The sequence below is a fragment of the Natator depressus genome, chromosome 3, assembly GCF_965152275.1.
Source record: "Natator depressus isolate rNatDep1 chromosome 3, rNatDep2.hap1, whole genome shotgun sequence".
Classification (NCBI taxonomy): Eukaryota; Metazoa; Chordata; order Testudines; family Cheloniidae; genus Natator; species Natator depressus.
This window is the reverse complement of record NC_134236.1, coordinates 59,572,379-59,586,343: the sequence shown is the minus strand read 5'-3', so window position 1 is coordinate 59,586,343 and position 13,965 is coordinate 59,572,379. Positions and strand designations below refer to the sequence as shown.

The following is a 13,965-nucleotide window of genomic DNA, read 5'->3' as shown; positions in this document are numbered from 1 at the left end:
AATGCAGCACAATATGCAATCATTTAATAAAATAACGGATTTTGTTTCAATATCTCCTCAATAGGAAAGATCTAAAAATGCAGGTGAGATTTTTTTTTTAGCTGAAAATATCACTTCCTCCGCTTAATTTCAGTTCTTGTTGCTTTCCTTTTAATATTTGCCCTTTAAAAATATTTGAACTGCTCTTCTTTTTCTTTGTTTAATATGTTTATTGGATAAAATATATAGTCTGTGTTTAAGACCTAATCCAGCAGAGCATTTAAGTATGTGCTTAATGAGAACTATTTGTTACAGAATAAGAAACAATCAATGTATGCTATAGAAACGTTTAAAAAAAATTAGAAGTGAAGGCCCAGCTGTTTGAAGGTATTTAGGTGTTGCCACTCTCAGCATTGCAGTGCCTAACTGAGGAGCCTAAGACTCATTTTAAGAAGTGATTTAGGCACTTCAGTCTAAATCCCATTGGCCATCATTGGCATTTAGGCCTCTAAGTGCCTATATCACTTCTGATAATCAGACTTAGGCATTACAATGCCGAGTGCAGCATCACCTAAACACCTTTCAACATGTGGGCTGACACGTCGATTTGGAAAGCACATTTATATATAGCAAAGCATCAACAATGCTTCTAAAGGTGACGGTCTGACCTGAGTCGATGAATAACCTCCAAGATGGTTTCTTTGCTGGCTTAACCATTTCATAATAGGGATCCCCTCGGATAGTCTATCTTGCTGAAAGTGAGAGAGCAGAGCATAAGCTGAAAGCTCAATGTCTATGGAGCGTGGCTGCCATGAGTCAGACAGTTGAGGGGCTGGAGACGTCCAGAATCGAATGTCTCCTGGAAGAGAGATCATCACTGATGTCAGAGCCAAAGACAAGAATAAATGCTCAATAGCGGAGGAAAAACCTGCCTATTTATGTTTACCTATAGGATCCAGCAAAGCACTTCAGAACATGGTTCACATTAAGCGTGTGTTTAAATGCTTGGCTGGTTAGAGATGGACTTGGTCATGTGTTTAAATGCTTTACTGAACTGGGGCTGAACGCCAGATACAAAACCCACCAGAGTCCACACAATGACTCCTACTGACTTCAAGGGATTTTGGATCTGCCCTTTATGTAGAATTATAGAAGGACCCAATTCAGAGAACACTTACTAAAGAGGCATAGTGCTCAGTACCAGAAAGAATCCCACTGAAGTGAATGGAACTGACCATAGTAGTAAGCATTACGCTTGGTAGTAAGAATTTGCTGGGCCAGGCTCCTTTAAGGCTTATCATCAGAATAATTGACCAGGCCTGACCCTGTTGAGCTAGTGAGATCTGATGGGCACTCATAACAAGGTGGGATGGCAGCAAGCTCATGTTTTGCAATAATATAATCACACTGCACACAAGTGAATACTGTCATTAAGGCTGAAACCCCACCTTCGTAACAGACCCTATTCACTTGCATATAGTTTTCATCAGGATTACTGCTCTTCAGGGTTCTATTCTATTCTAAATAGATCCCTATACAGCACTAACAACCAATGTCTGTATGCAGCCAAACAGTGATTTCTTCTATTTAAGTTGGAAGAAAATCCATTCACACTACTGCATGAAGAGCTTCTTACAGTACCTTGCTGCTCTGATCTCTGGTTTAGAACATCCAGGGCATCCTTTGCTTTTATACTCTTTGCCAATGACAATGCATATGTCACAAGTGTCAGCGTATAGTTATCTGAAATTCCTTCTTCTAATTTAGTTTCCAAGAAGTTTGCAGCATTTGCTACAGCAAGGGCATTCTGGGAATAAAGATTGTATTGAAAGATGTTAATTTAATACTACCAAGAATTTAAAAAAGCAGTTAACAAAAGAATGAATGTAGGCAACAGCAACATTAAATTGCAATATTAGAATTTATAAGAAATATGTATTAAGGAAGAGAAATAACATTTTTTAATATAAAAGAAAATATAAAAAAATCTCTTTCAGAGTCACAGACATGGAGGCAGACATGGCAGAGTCACAGTCATAGAGGCATTAAGGCCTCAGTCAACAAAAAACTTACTTAATTTGAAACATGTGAGCACTCCTGTTGAAGTCAATGGGACTGCTCACACCCTTAAAGTTAAGCACATGCTTATCTGCTGTGCAGGATCTGGGGCCTCAGCTACAATATATTTGCCTCTTTTGCCCCCAACTTTGTTAAGCTTTTGGAAAGGCCCACTGACACTAGATGTTCCTCAGTTTTAACACAACTCCTTACTACCAGTAGACAGGAAGGATGCCATCAGGCCAAAGTGTAGCAAAGTTTAACCCAATCATGTGTTATTGTCCTTGTTATGATATCCCTCAACTTCTTTAAAAACTGCAAAATGATTAAGAATTATTGGGATAGTTTGGGAGGTATTTTATTAACTACAAGCAACACCAAAGTATTCTAATACCTCATCATTTTGGTAACCAAATAAAGTTGTCATAATGTAAGCTGTGAGAGTGATTGGGCTACTACTGCCTCCTTGAAGTTCACTGTGTATCACTCTTCCAGGTTCCCAGAATTCACCATTAGGCTTCTGATGTTTGACAATCCAATCAGCTGTTTTCTTCACTACGTATGGATCAATATCTATGAATGGACGAGCTTGCAGGAAACATCGTAATACAAAAGCTGATAACCTTGGGGGAAAGGTTAACCAAATACAAAGAATTAATGATATATTACAGCTTCTTCTATTAAACATGTTTTATTATTCAGACTGCTGTAGTGCCCTAAGTGTGCTAAACACTTTCCAAATACAGAGGAAGACACATGCCCTGAAGAGTGAGCATTAATCGGCAAGGAACAGCTAAGAACCACTAACTGGCAAAGAAAATAGTTATTTTTCCTGTCCATAAAACAACACTTTCTTTACATCTTCAGCATTTCAAACCTACATACAGATTACAGGCTCCAATTCTGCCAGCACATGCTAACTTTTAGTCAGCTGTTGCTCATAAATTAAGTGTGTGTACACGTTTGCAGGATTGGGGCCTAAATTTGTCAAAGAACTTTATAACTATATTATATGACGTAGAACAGCAATAAATGTGATTTTAACAAGACAACAGAATCATAACATCCCACAGAATCATAATGTCAGAACAACCCTCTGTGGCTTAACTGTGAATATTTTGAAACTTTTGATTGACCTCTTCTTATGCCATATGTACATCCTAATACTGCACTATTTATGTACCAAGGTTCACAGTCTTGATACCACCATGCAGAGAATCTTATTTTCTCCATTCTATCAATATTAAGCCTGATCCAAAGCTCACTGAAATCAGTGAAAAGACTCTGACTGACTTCAGAGAGTTTTGGATCAGGCCAGTAATTTAAATCATTCTTATTTAGATGAGTTAGATGAGCTGCATGGAGCAGTCACTATCAGTCTATCAAGGTACTTTTACAGAACCCATCATCTTAGTATCCGAGCACTTCAAGAGGAAATTCAGTCCCTTGAAGAGGGCTAGAACAAGCCCTAAGTACCACTTCAATCCCACTTAAGACCTCAAGAGATAACTGGGATCTAAGTGGATGGCATAGGCTGCTGTTAGCAGCTATCAAGAGAGGTTTGGAAGTCAGCACCCTAGCAGGCAGGGTACAGGGTGTGGTTAGAGCAGGAGTGGGTTTGGTAGGTGAGACGGATCACTCACACCTGTAGAGAATCTGATGAGCTAATGACGTATTTAGCTCCCCTGTTAGATAGCCTGGAGAAGAAGGCAAGCAGTATAAAAGGCTGAGCCATGGAGCAGGATAGAGAGAGGCTCTGGCTCTAAGTCCAACTGCTGCTTGTTGGTGGTATACCTGGAGCACAAGACAGAAAATAATAATTAAAAAAAAAAAGACACCTAGTGGACTGTGTGTGCTGTTTAGTTTGTTCAGATGGGGCTTCCAAGTGTTTACAAGCAGGGTCTTGTCTGAGATCTGCTGGTCAGCCAGAGCCAGGAAGGTTGAGAGGCAGCCAATGTGAGGATAGGCTGAATCTGGGGGGAAAATGGAGGTGCTAATGCAGTGGCTGAGCAACAAAAGGAGAAGCAGAGGATGTTGCAGGCATTTCAGCAGACAAATCAACAAGCTCTGCTGGGATGGCAGGCGGAGCAACAGTGAGTGTTTCAGGTATAGCAACAGTTAGTACAAACTGTGACAAGTCCTGCCACAAGGCATGGAAATCAGGGGGCTGGGACCCTGTAAAATGGGCCCCAAGGATGATCCCAATGAAGTCTTACTGACTTCTGAAAGAACTGCTACTGGTGCAGCTGGGATAAAGGATTAAGGGCCTACAGTTAGCACCTTATCTGGCAGGAGAAGCCCAAGCCACTTCTATGGCATTGGGCAAAGAGCAGGCCAAGAATTATGAGATATTATAAGCGGCTATGCAGGATCAGGTAGACTTGTCAGCTGAAAGATACAGACAGAAATTTTAGGATGGCCAGGTGGACTTATGAGGTAGGGCTCAGAACAGTCACTCAGAAGGCCAAGGGGGGGCAAGATATAAAAGTGGTAATGGAGGTGTGATATTAGAGCAGTTTTTGCAGAACCTCCTTGATACCACTCAAGTCTGGGTGAAGCGACACCAACCAAAGACAATGGAGGCAGTGGTAAAACTGGACGAGGAGTGCGTTGATGCAGATTTTCAAAAAAAGTGGCATGTCCAACACAAGTGGGAGAAGGGGGTAATAATGTGAGACCGCTCAGGCAGTAAGACCTGCAGGTGCAAAACAGGATGAAAGGAAGGCCATTTCAGCCAGCCAGGATATCACCTGCTACCAATGAGATGGAAAAGGAATGTCCATGTTTGGAATGGAGGAATATTGATGCTGGACTGGAGTGATCTGAAGCTCTCAGAAGGGAGTAAAAACAATTCCTGTAAGAGTTAGCCAAAGACAAGAGATGGGTATTATTGATTCAGCAGCTGATTGCTCGCTCCGGCAGAGCAGGCTAGTTAAATCACAGTGGGTTCGGGAGGGGAGTGCTCTAGGCATAGAGTGCACACATGAGGAGAAAAAAACTTATCTGGGGGTGCTAGTGCCATCAGAGGTACATGGGAAGTTCTGATGGAAAAGGGTCAGAGTAGGGGGAACTTTGCCCCATCCTGTGGTCCTAGGGATGCATTGGAACCCATTCCATTTAAGTAGGAGAAGAAAGGCCCAGGAGAAGGAACCTCATTGGATGGCAGGAAAAAGGGGACCCCAGGCCCACAAGGGTGTATAAGAGTAAACCTTAGATGGGAACCAACAAGCCAAGAAAACAGGACCAAGGTAGACAATACTGGGGTAGAGGAGAAGCAGGAAAAGGGGATGGAGGAGCAGAGGTCACCTGTACAAGGACAGCCCGAAGAAAGAGTGGGAGGTGAACCCAACATACCTCAGAGAAAGGGAAGACCCCTGAGAGTTTAACACCTCAGGGGGAGGAGAGGCTATCAGACAGTGGGGTGCTGGTGGGGCAGGATGACTGAGAATGCTCTACAAAGGATGGGACAGATCAAGGGCCAAAGTCTGTGGGTTTGTCCCTGTTGCGATGACCTGTGGGATGAAATGGAATTGTGGGGTACACCACTACCTAAGGAGTTCTTATTCTGTGGACAGAGAATGGCGAATCCTCACAGCTGACCCACAGAAGGTCAGACTAAGAGAACTCCAGAGGCAATGAGGCAGAGGCAATCACCCCCATAAGGAAGATGAAACACGTCAGGGAGAAAACTGGAAAAGGGAGCCCTAGCTAGGAGAAATAAAGGGGGAGGTGTGTGTCATGGTGCCATTAGCAGCTGGGTCACTTATAACAACCACTGGTATAATCAGAGTAGGAGCAGGTTTGGAAGGTGGAGAAGAAATCACTTGCACCTATGGAGAGCCTGATGAGCAAATGCCATAATTAGTTCACTGGCTGGATAGCTGGGAGAAGACAAGTAGTATAAAAGGCTGAGCCAGGGAGCTGGAACTGCTGCTATGTTGGTGGGACCTGGAACACAAGGCAGAAGACAATAAGAGAGCCACTTGGTGAAGGTACCCTGGTGAACTGTGTGTGCTGTTCGGTTTGCCCAGAGGGCTTACCAGCTGGGGTCTCAAGGAGCTGACAGGGGGACCTGTTCAGAGTGGGGCATAGCCCTTGTGCTGGCCCTCTACACAGGGTCTAATTTCACCCTCAGAGAGACTGTTCATCCAATGGGCCTTCAGTAAAGAAAGATTTAAAAGATGTTCAGAACTTTGATGACAAATAATCCTAAATGTATTTGAACAGCTTCAAGGCTGATGAGTGGATCAACAGTACAGCTACAATTTATTTGCTGAGCATGGACAGAACAATGCTCAGAGCTATCCCTATTTTTTGTAATAGCATGAAATTATCTTTACCACCACAAGACTTTGGGAGGGATTCTCCCTCCTGCTCCAGTCCTCATACACTGCTGCAGGAGCAAACGGGGATCCTAAAAGCACTTCATCCTGCTGGGGTGACCCCCCCCCACACACACACTCCCCCAAGCAAAGGCACTGTGAAGGACAGCAACAGGCTGCAGTGCCCCTCACAAGCCCTGGAGCAGCGATTCTCAACACGTGGGCCGCAGGCCGCATGTATCCCAATTAGCACACAACTGCAGCTCAGATGTGTGCTAAAGGCCACCAGGCCATGCAGCAGGGTCTGGGTTCCCAGCTGCCTGGCCACCCCGCCTGGCAGCCCACAACAATAAATAGGTTGAGAACCATGGCCCTGGAGTATGGCACATATTGGGAATGGAAGAGGGTGGCACTATGGCACCCAGCATTACAGCCATTCTGAATAGTTGTGATGACCAAGGAGCTCCTCAGTGTCAGCCCAGCCAGGTCTGCCATAATTTAAAATAGCTCCCTAAATTATGCTGGGAGTTTCTCTGACCCCAAAGCAGCCTGGAATTGAGAGGTCGCAATAGTGGCTTAAAGGCCGAGGACACTGTGGGTTTCACAGCACAAAATTTCACCCTTTGTGTTGTGTCTAGCAGCCAAATGTGCAGTGTACTTCATTGGTTCCATTATAAAATGCTTTCTGTTCTAGTGAGCTATTCTCTGGGATAGAAGAATCACCTCCAAGCATTTAATTCAACAAATCCCATGGTGAAAGTGACTCACTACTCATCTTTTGTGAAGCTAAAAAACTCTGTCCTAATAATGGCCTTAGATCATCTAAGCTAAAAAGACAGTACATTCTGTGTAAGCTCAAAAGCTTGTCTCTTTCACCAGTAAAAGATATTACCTCAACCACCTTGTGTCTTAGAGAATCTTACAAGTTGGCCTAAAGACATACCGAAAACCAGACTGCAGCCATATCTGGGCATTTTTACCAGTTTCACAAACGTTTTAGTCCCAGTGAATTATGCAAATATTTGACAAAATTCCAAACTGAATATTTTCTTTTTCTGGCAAAATTACTTACCACGTGCTCCCAGAGGAGTCACTGTTTCCAAAGGCACTGAAAGAGCCATCATCCCTTTGGTAGAGAAGCTCTCTTTGGTAGCCTGAAGAGACCAAAGCAAAGACAGGTATTGTATAAATTACTCCTGAGTAGATCCAAACTGGAATTTCTTTCTGGGGGCTATAGGAAAGGAGCTTTCAGACAGTGGAGAAAGAGAAGTGAGATTGCTCCAGCAGAGTATATTTATGTAGATTTTAAATCTCATGTTTCAAAACATTTCTGCTAAATGTGCGGGAGTAAATATGAGTGAGAGAATTAAAAAAAACCCAAAAACTAGGTTGCAATAACATTAAGGATCTGTTTATGGAAACTGAGGTGCATAGCTCCCACTCCATCTTTAACCCTCCTGTCATCAAGGGACATCAGATCGGTACACAACTGTACATTTTCACATAACTCCACTGCTGCACTACCTACGCATAAGAATGAATTCAAGGCACAGTGAGATGTACCATCTTCTGAATAATAGGAAAAATGGAAAGCAGAAAGGAAAATATGTACCAGCTAGAAAGGCAGAAGATGCAGCAAAAAGTAGTTATGTTAGAGTTGCAGCTGCTCGTCTCTGCCAAATTTAAAGAACCAGCTAGCTGTCAGAAAAGCTTGCTGGAAAAAGTTCCCCTGCAAGGGTGGCCCTCCAATGAGGTGGTTCAGCAGTGACCAGCCAGCCATGAAGAGAAGTGCATTAGAGCAGAGGTTCTCAATCTTTCCCTTTCTGAGGCCCCCGCAACATGCTATAAAATCTCTATGGCCCACCTGAGCCAGAACAACTGTTTTTCTGCATATAAAAGCCACGGCCAGCGTTAGGGGGTAGCAAGCAGAGCAACTGCTTGGGGCCCCAAGCCCAGGGAGCCCTGCAAAGCTAAGGTGCTCAGGCTTTGGCTTCAGCCTCAGGTAGTGGGGCTCAGAGCCTCAGGCTTCAGCCCAGAGCGGGGAGGTTAGGCTTTCTGCCCTGGGCCCCACTGAGTCTAATGCGGTTCTGCTTGGCGGACCCCCTGAACTCTGCTTGCGGCCCCCCCAGGCGGCCCCAGGACCTTGGTTGAGAACTGCTGCTTTAGAGGAAGGCTCTGGTTAAAAGATATCCCTAGGTTTTCCAAGATATTTCCTGGTGTTTGACACATATATGTCTTTTTGTTGATAATATGTATCCTCAGGTATAGTTTGATATCAACCACTTACTTAGCGTCCCATCACAACAACTCATAGCAGTACAACATCCTTTTCTTCATATTTTTAACTGCAGTGCAAAATCAGTTTACGTAGATGTTTTTTAAAATGAAACGAGTCTTTTAGTTGAACTGTTTTGCTTCTCCACTGACTCTTTAATGTCTTTGAAACCTTTCGTCTAGATTTCACATGCTAGGAACATTATGAAAAACCCCATCCTGACTGTCTGTAAGCCATATCAATAATAATATCTATTGCACAGTAAGATTAATAAAAATATGTTGAATTAATGCACTGTGGTGCATCCTAGGAGCTGTAGCCTGACCCTTAGAGCAGAATGGAGGCATGAGGCACCCAGAGTATAACTTTCACTGCAGCAGCATTTCCAAATTAAAATTATTGGTTTTCAGCTAAAATTTTTCAGTTTTCTATTAAAAAAAAACAAACAAAAAAAAGTCCATGAAAAATTTTGCTGAAAACAAAAAACAAACAAAAGACTGTCTTCATCTAAACTTTCTGCAAGAAAGAAAACTTCTGACAAGCTCTGCTGTGTAGCTCTGGGGGTGACCAAAGTCTAATAATCAGGCCAAGAAGAACTCCTGGAAACTACACCATTGAGAATATTTCTATTCGCAGGGCTATTTCTCCCTCTAGTGCGAGATCAGTCTAGGAAGCTAGGTCAAATTTAGACCTGGTATCTACTTTAATCAAAGGAGTTCTCTTGGGGATTAATCTGGTTCATTGTGTTTTCTAACTAACTTGCAACCCTTTATGATGCAAGGAGCAGTCAGAAATATTCAGACTTGTGCTGTTTTATTGGCAAGAGATAACCAGCTCCAAGAATGATGATATGGATCACCTTTTACAGAGCAATTTTACCCTGGAAAGTTACTATATACAAATGGCATCTTCATACTCAGCAGATCTTACTTTAGGAACAAATGTAAAATTGTCTGACTTTTTAGTATTGTCAGCCCTGGAGAACCAACATAGCTACAAATAAGTGGGCTTCTCATCTAGCTCACACATCATCAAAAGAATGGCGAATCAAATTCCAAATGCAGGGCCACAAATGAAGTATTTTCTGTGAGTATGATATTTTTTTTAAATCTAGGATCTTCCCTGAAAGTTTACAGACCTTCTCTCATAAATGATGTAGCCTTCAGTTTAATATCTTCCTTCAATTGTCTTGTGTTAGTCAGGTATTCCAAAACATAAATATTAGGAGCAAAATTTATCATGTTCTGTTCACCACAGCCATAAGGCATCTTAATCAGTGATTCCAAGCCATTGATAGAAGGCCCAAGAATATCACCTGAAAGATAAAATTAAAGGTCAGTGCACATAAATGTATGCATACCACATAGAGGATGGGGTTACTTACACTGTGGAAGCATGTGATATGTTACACTTTTCATGTCCCCTTTAGCCATCTCATCTCACCCACTGCCCACTCACCTATCTGCCCAGGGACATATTCTAAGATTTCAAATTGCTCAGCAGTCACTGTTTTCAAAAACAAAATAGAACCTCCCACCCCGGGCCATGTTTCATTAATTGTACACATTTGCAATTTCTGTCCCAGAATTATACTGGCCTAGAGCTTCCTTATTAAAGGCTGAATCTCTAACCATATGAAAGAGACACCTACATGATGAAAACACTACCATAATATCCAAGTAAGATTCAAATTCCTCTGTCTTAAACAGTATCCACAGAAACCTCATTCTTAGCCCAATGGATGATGGGAGAGGACTTTGGGAGTTAATCAGAGCAGCATCCATCCCAACAATCTAACATTACAATTAAGCCAATATGAGTATAAACACAGTGTCATTAAAACCACAAATCAGCAACCACCCGGGACCAAATCTTGTTCACTTTACTCACACTAACCTCCCCACTGATTTCAGTGAGATTAACCGTATGAGGCAGGAGAGCAGACTTGGGCCCAAGAAAGAACTCTGCTATATGGAGAACAAGTCTGATAGTTTGGTAGGGGAATTGGGTAGACTGGCTTCTCAAAAGCGGTTGTAATGACACAGTGTTACGCTGTACCACATCTTGGAAGCTATGTGAGTTGAATGTAAATCCAACACAAGCCCAGCAGACAGTTTTATATTTACAGTGTGCAAAAGAGTAAGAGGTTGCTAGAAAATAAATGAAGGTGTAAATAGGATAAAATAATCCTTACCAATAACAGTGACTTGCACTCTTTCACTGCCACTTACTACATCAGGAGGGAAGGTGAAATCCAAAGTTTCTGATACAGTTGGTGGGTTATTCCCAGTCAAATCTAAAAGACGTGTCTGTGAATAAGACTGTTCCAGCCCCTCAGCCTATCAAAATAAACGAAAAGGATCACTTTAATCGCCAACACTTTACATGCTGTCTTTAAATTTCTCTTTGTGCTAGTACAAAAGTGTTTGTCGGACTGCAAGATCTAAACTGCTGCTATCAAATGATTTCTGCTACTTGCTAACACAGCAAGAAGTAGAGTATTGACTCATCTGAGCTGATGCACATGTTTGTGTTTCTTTAAAACAGCAGGCACTTCCATCTGTAGTAATGGCTTATCAAGATGAATTGTTAAGAACAAACAATAATATACAGGGCCTGAGACAAAGTCCACTGAAGTCAGTGAGAATCTTTCCATTGACTTCAATGGGTTTTGGATCAGGACCACGGAGCAGAGCATTCTAAGACAAAGATGTGTTCTTTCACACAACATGCAACACTGTAATGCTCAAAGAATGAAATTTTGTTCTCGGGGGAGAAATTCACCCCTGTGGAGAGGGCAAAGTGGTGGGAGGAAGGATGGTTTCAATGGTTAGGGAGATGGCCACAAACGCAGGTTCAAGTCCTTACTCCACTACAGACTTCCTATGTGACCTTGGGCAAGTTGTCTAGCCTCTCTCGGCCTCAGTTCCCCACCTGTAAAATGGGGATAATAGTATTTCCCTACCTCTCAGGGTGTTGTGAAGATAAATACATTAAGGATTGTGAGGTGCTCAGACATGACAGTAATGGGGGCCATATAAGTACCTTCAGGTACGTCTACACTGCAGCTGCAAGCATGACTCCCAAACAGACTTGCACTACCTCTGCTCAAGCTGCCGCACTAAAAATGGCAATGTGCATGCTGCAGCATGACTGGTGTCACGGGCTAGAGACCAGAGCTTAGACCCAGGGGATCAGGCAGGCCCAGACTCAGGTGGCTAGTTCCAGCCACTGTCCATACTGGAACATCCACACTGCTATTTTTAGCATGCTAGTCTGCCTGAGCTAGCACGAGTCTGTCTATCTTGGCTGCATGGCTGGCTCCCAGCTGCAATGTAGACATATCCTTAGACAGTGCCAGCACAAGTCTGTTTAGAGTATGATGTGTTTGTCCTCTATATAGGGGTAAATTTCACCCTTAGAGCCCAAGCCTGAACCCTTATTAAATTTCACTGAATTTAAAGGGACTACTCTTGCGAGTGAAAATAACTTGTTTGAGCAAGTGTTATAGGATTGGGCACTTATACCTCACTTAAATAGAGTCACAGTGGTGTAAAACATACAGAATTTGGATGAGAATTTTAGTTCCTTTATTTTATTTATGAATAACTTTTTGGCTAACTTTCTTCCCCTGCCAGAATACAGAATTTGTCATGTTAAAGCTCTGTTGAAATAAAGTCAACTGTGTCAAATTTAGCTATATTTTTGTTTATATTTCTTAAAAGGCAGTCTAAACCATGTTAAGGAAGGAGTTCTTTAAAAGATAAACTTTCTGATAACATTTACCCATTCTGAAAGCTTCAGGTCAAAATGCAGATAAATAAATATTCCATTGGTCTGCCTTTTCACAACATTCTCCTGTTTAAGGGGATACCATCTCTGAATGCTTGACATGATCTATGCCTTTGAATATTTACCTTCACTAAAACTTTCTGGAGGATGGCATCTGAAGCAGTGGGTGATATTGCTGCCACTTTAATAGGAATCTCTCCCAGCTCTTTTGGTTTGATTGGGAAATTAACCGTCTTTGCATCTTCACTTGGTACCAACACAGATTGCTGGTTTCCTGTAGCATTTATTTCATTGGATGTAATAAGAATTTCAAATGTGTCACTGAGGTCAAGAGTCACCATAACCTATAAAAAGATTGCAATTAATATTTTTAACTGGAAAAAGGGTGTTAATCTTAGGAACTCCCTTTTATAAACTGTCATTTTCTGTGTGTATTTAAAAATATGTCTTAGTTGTACCATTTATCACTGAAGAAACAGTAAGGATCTCAAGGAGATATGATCATTATAGTATGTATAAGCCTTGCAGTGTCTGGGCAACATCCAAGAATCAGAGCAAGAAAACATGGACAAGAGGAAAAGAAGAAAAAAAAAGAACTGGAAGTCGATGGGAGCTGAAGATACTCAGAACTTCACAGGGACTGCCATTCACCAAATGGAAGGGCTCAGGAAAACACTATATGTCATACCAGATCCAACCATCAAACCCAGTATCCTATTTCTGGCCAATCCCATTCAGAGGATGCCAAAGACAAATAGTCCATTTGACAAATTTGGGTGCAATGATTTACATGTAGGAAACTAGATTTTCCTGACTCCTGTAGCATATAGTTCATATATTAAAGAGTACCTCCAGAAGAGCTGACAAACTTCAGAGTGTAGCAAAATGGTAAGGAAAAAATACTAACAAAAAAGAGAGTTTGCCTATATTTACCTCAGTTGCTTCTTTCAAATAATTGAAGATGTTTACTTCCAAAATAAACTGCTCTCCTCTGGTAACCGAGTAAGGAAGATTCAAGGAAATAAAAAAGGGTTGAAAAGCTTCTAACTGGAAAACAAAATCATTATACAACAGTGAACCCTGGTGGTCATATATTAGCTATTAAATTGGCTACAGACAGTTTAGATTCAGATCCTTTCTAATTAGACTTTCCCATTGGTAAACCTGGACTAGAGAACAAATTTACTTATATTGGACAATTAGCATTGGGTAATATGCAGGGTTTCTGATTTTTGGTTTTAACCAATAAAACAGCCAATAAAAAAATGAAAACAGTGTTTATCCAAAAATCACCAAACACCAGAAATAGTTACTTGTAGTTAACGGCTTGTCTATGTAGAGCAGTAATGTGGACTAGAGAGGCATGATTTCTAAAATGTGTTGCACATTAATTGGTCTGTGTGGATCATGCTGATGCACACTAAAGATTCTCTACTGAGCTTTACCATAGTGCTGTTTGAAACAGTGTGACACTACAGCACGCTAGGGAACATTACAAAAAGGTTACTCAGTACAACACAAAGAGAGAGCCCCCCAAAA

The 13,965-nt window shown here is 41.8% G+C and overlaps 1 protein-coding gene across 1 annotated transcript in view; it reads right to left on the bottom strand.

Moving 5' to 3' along the window:
- CD109 (CD109 molecule) overlaps positions 1 to 13,965 on the bottom strand; it is a 115,338-nt gene that overhangs the window by 22,587 nt on the left and 78,786 nt on the right. The window contains exons 20-27 of the mRNA XM_074947991.1: positions 13,360 to 13,473; positions 12,552 to 12,770; positions 10,829 to 10,973; positions 9,773 to 9,949; positions 7,432 to 7,513; positions 2,432 to 2,660; positions 1,621 to 1,786; positions 648 to 838 (exon numbers count right to left, since the gene is read on the bottom strand). Of these exons, the coding sequence (XP_074804092.1) occupies positions 648 to 838; positions 1,621 to 1,786; positions 2,432 to 2,660; positions 7,432 to 7,513; positions 9,773 to 9,949; positions 10,829 to 10,973; positions 12,552 to 12,770; positions 13,360 to 13,473 (1,323 nt within the window). The remainder of the gene's footprint in view (positions 1 to 647; positions 839 to 1,620; positions 1,787 to 2,431; positions 2,661 to 7,431; positions 7,514 to 9,772; positions 9,950 to 10,828; positions 10,974 to 12,551; positions 12,771 to 13,359; positions 13,474 to 13,965) is intronic.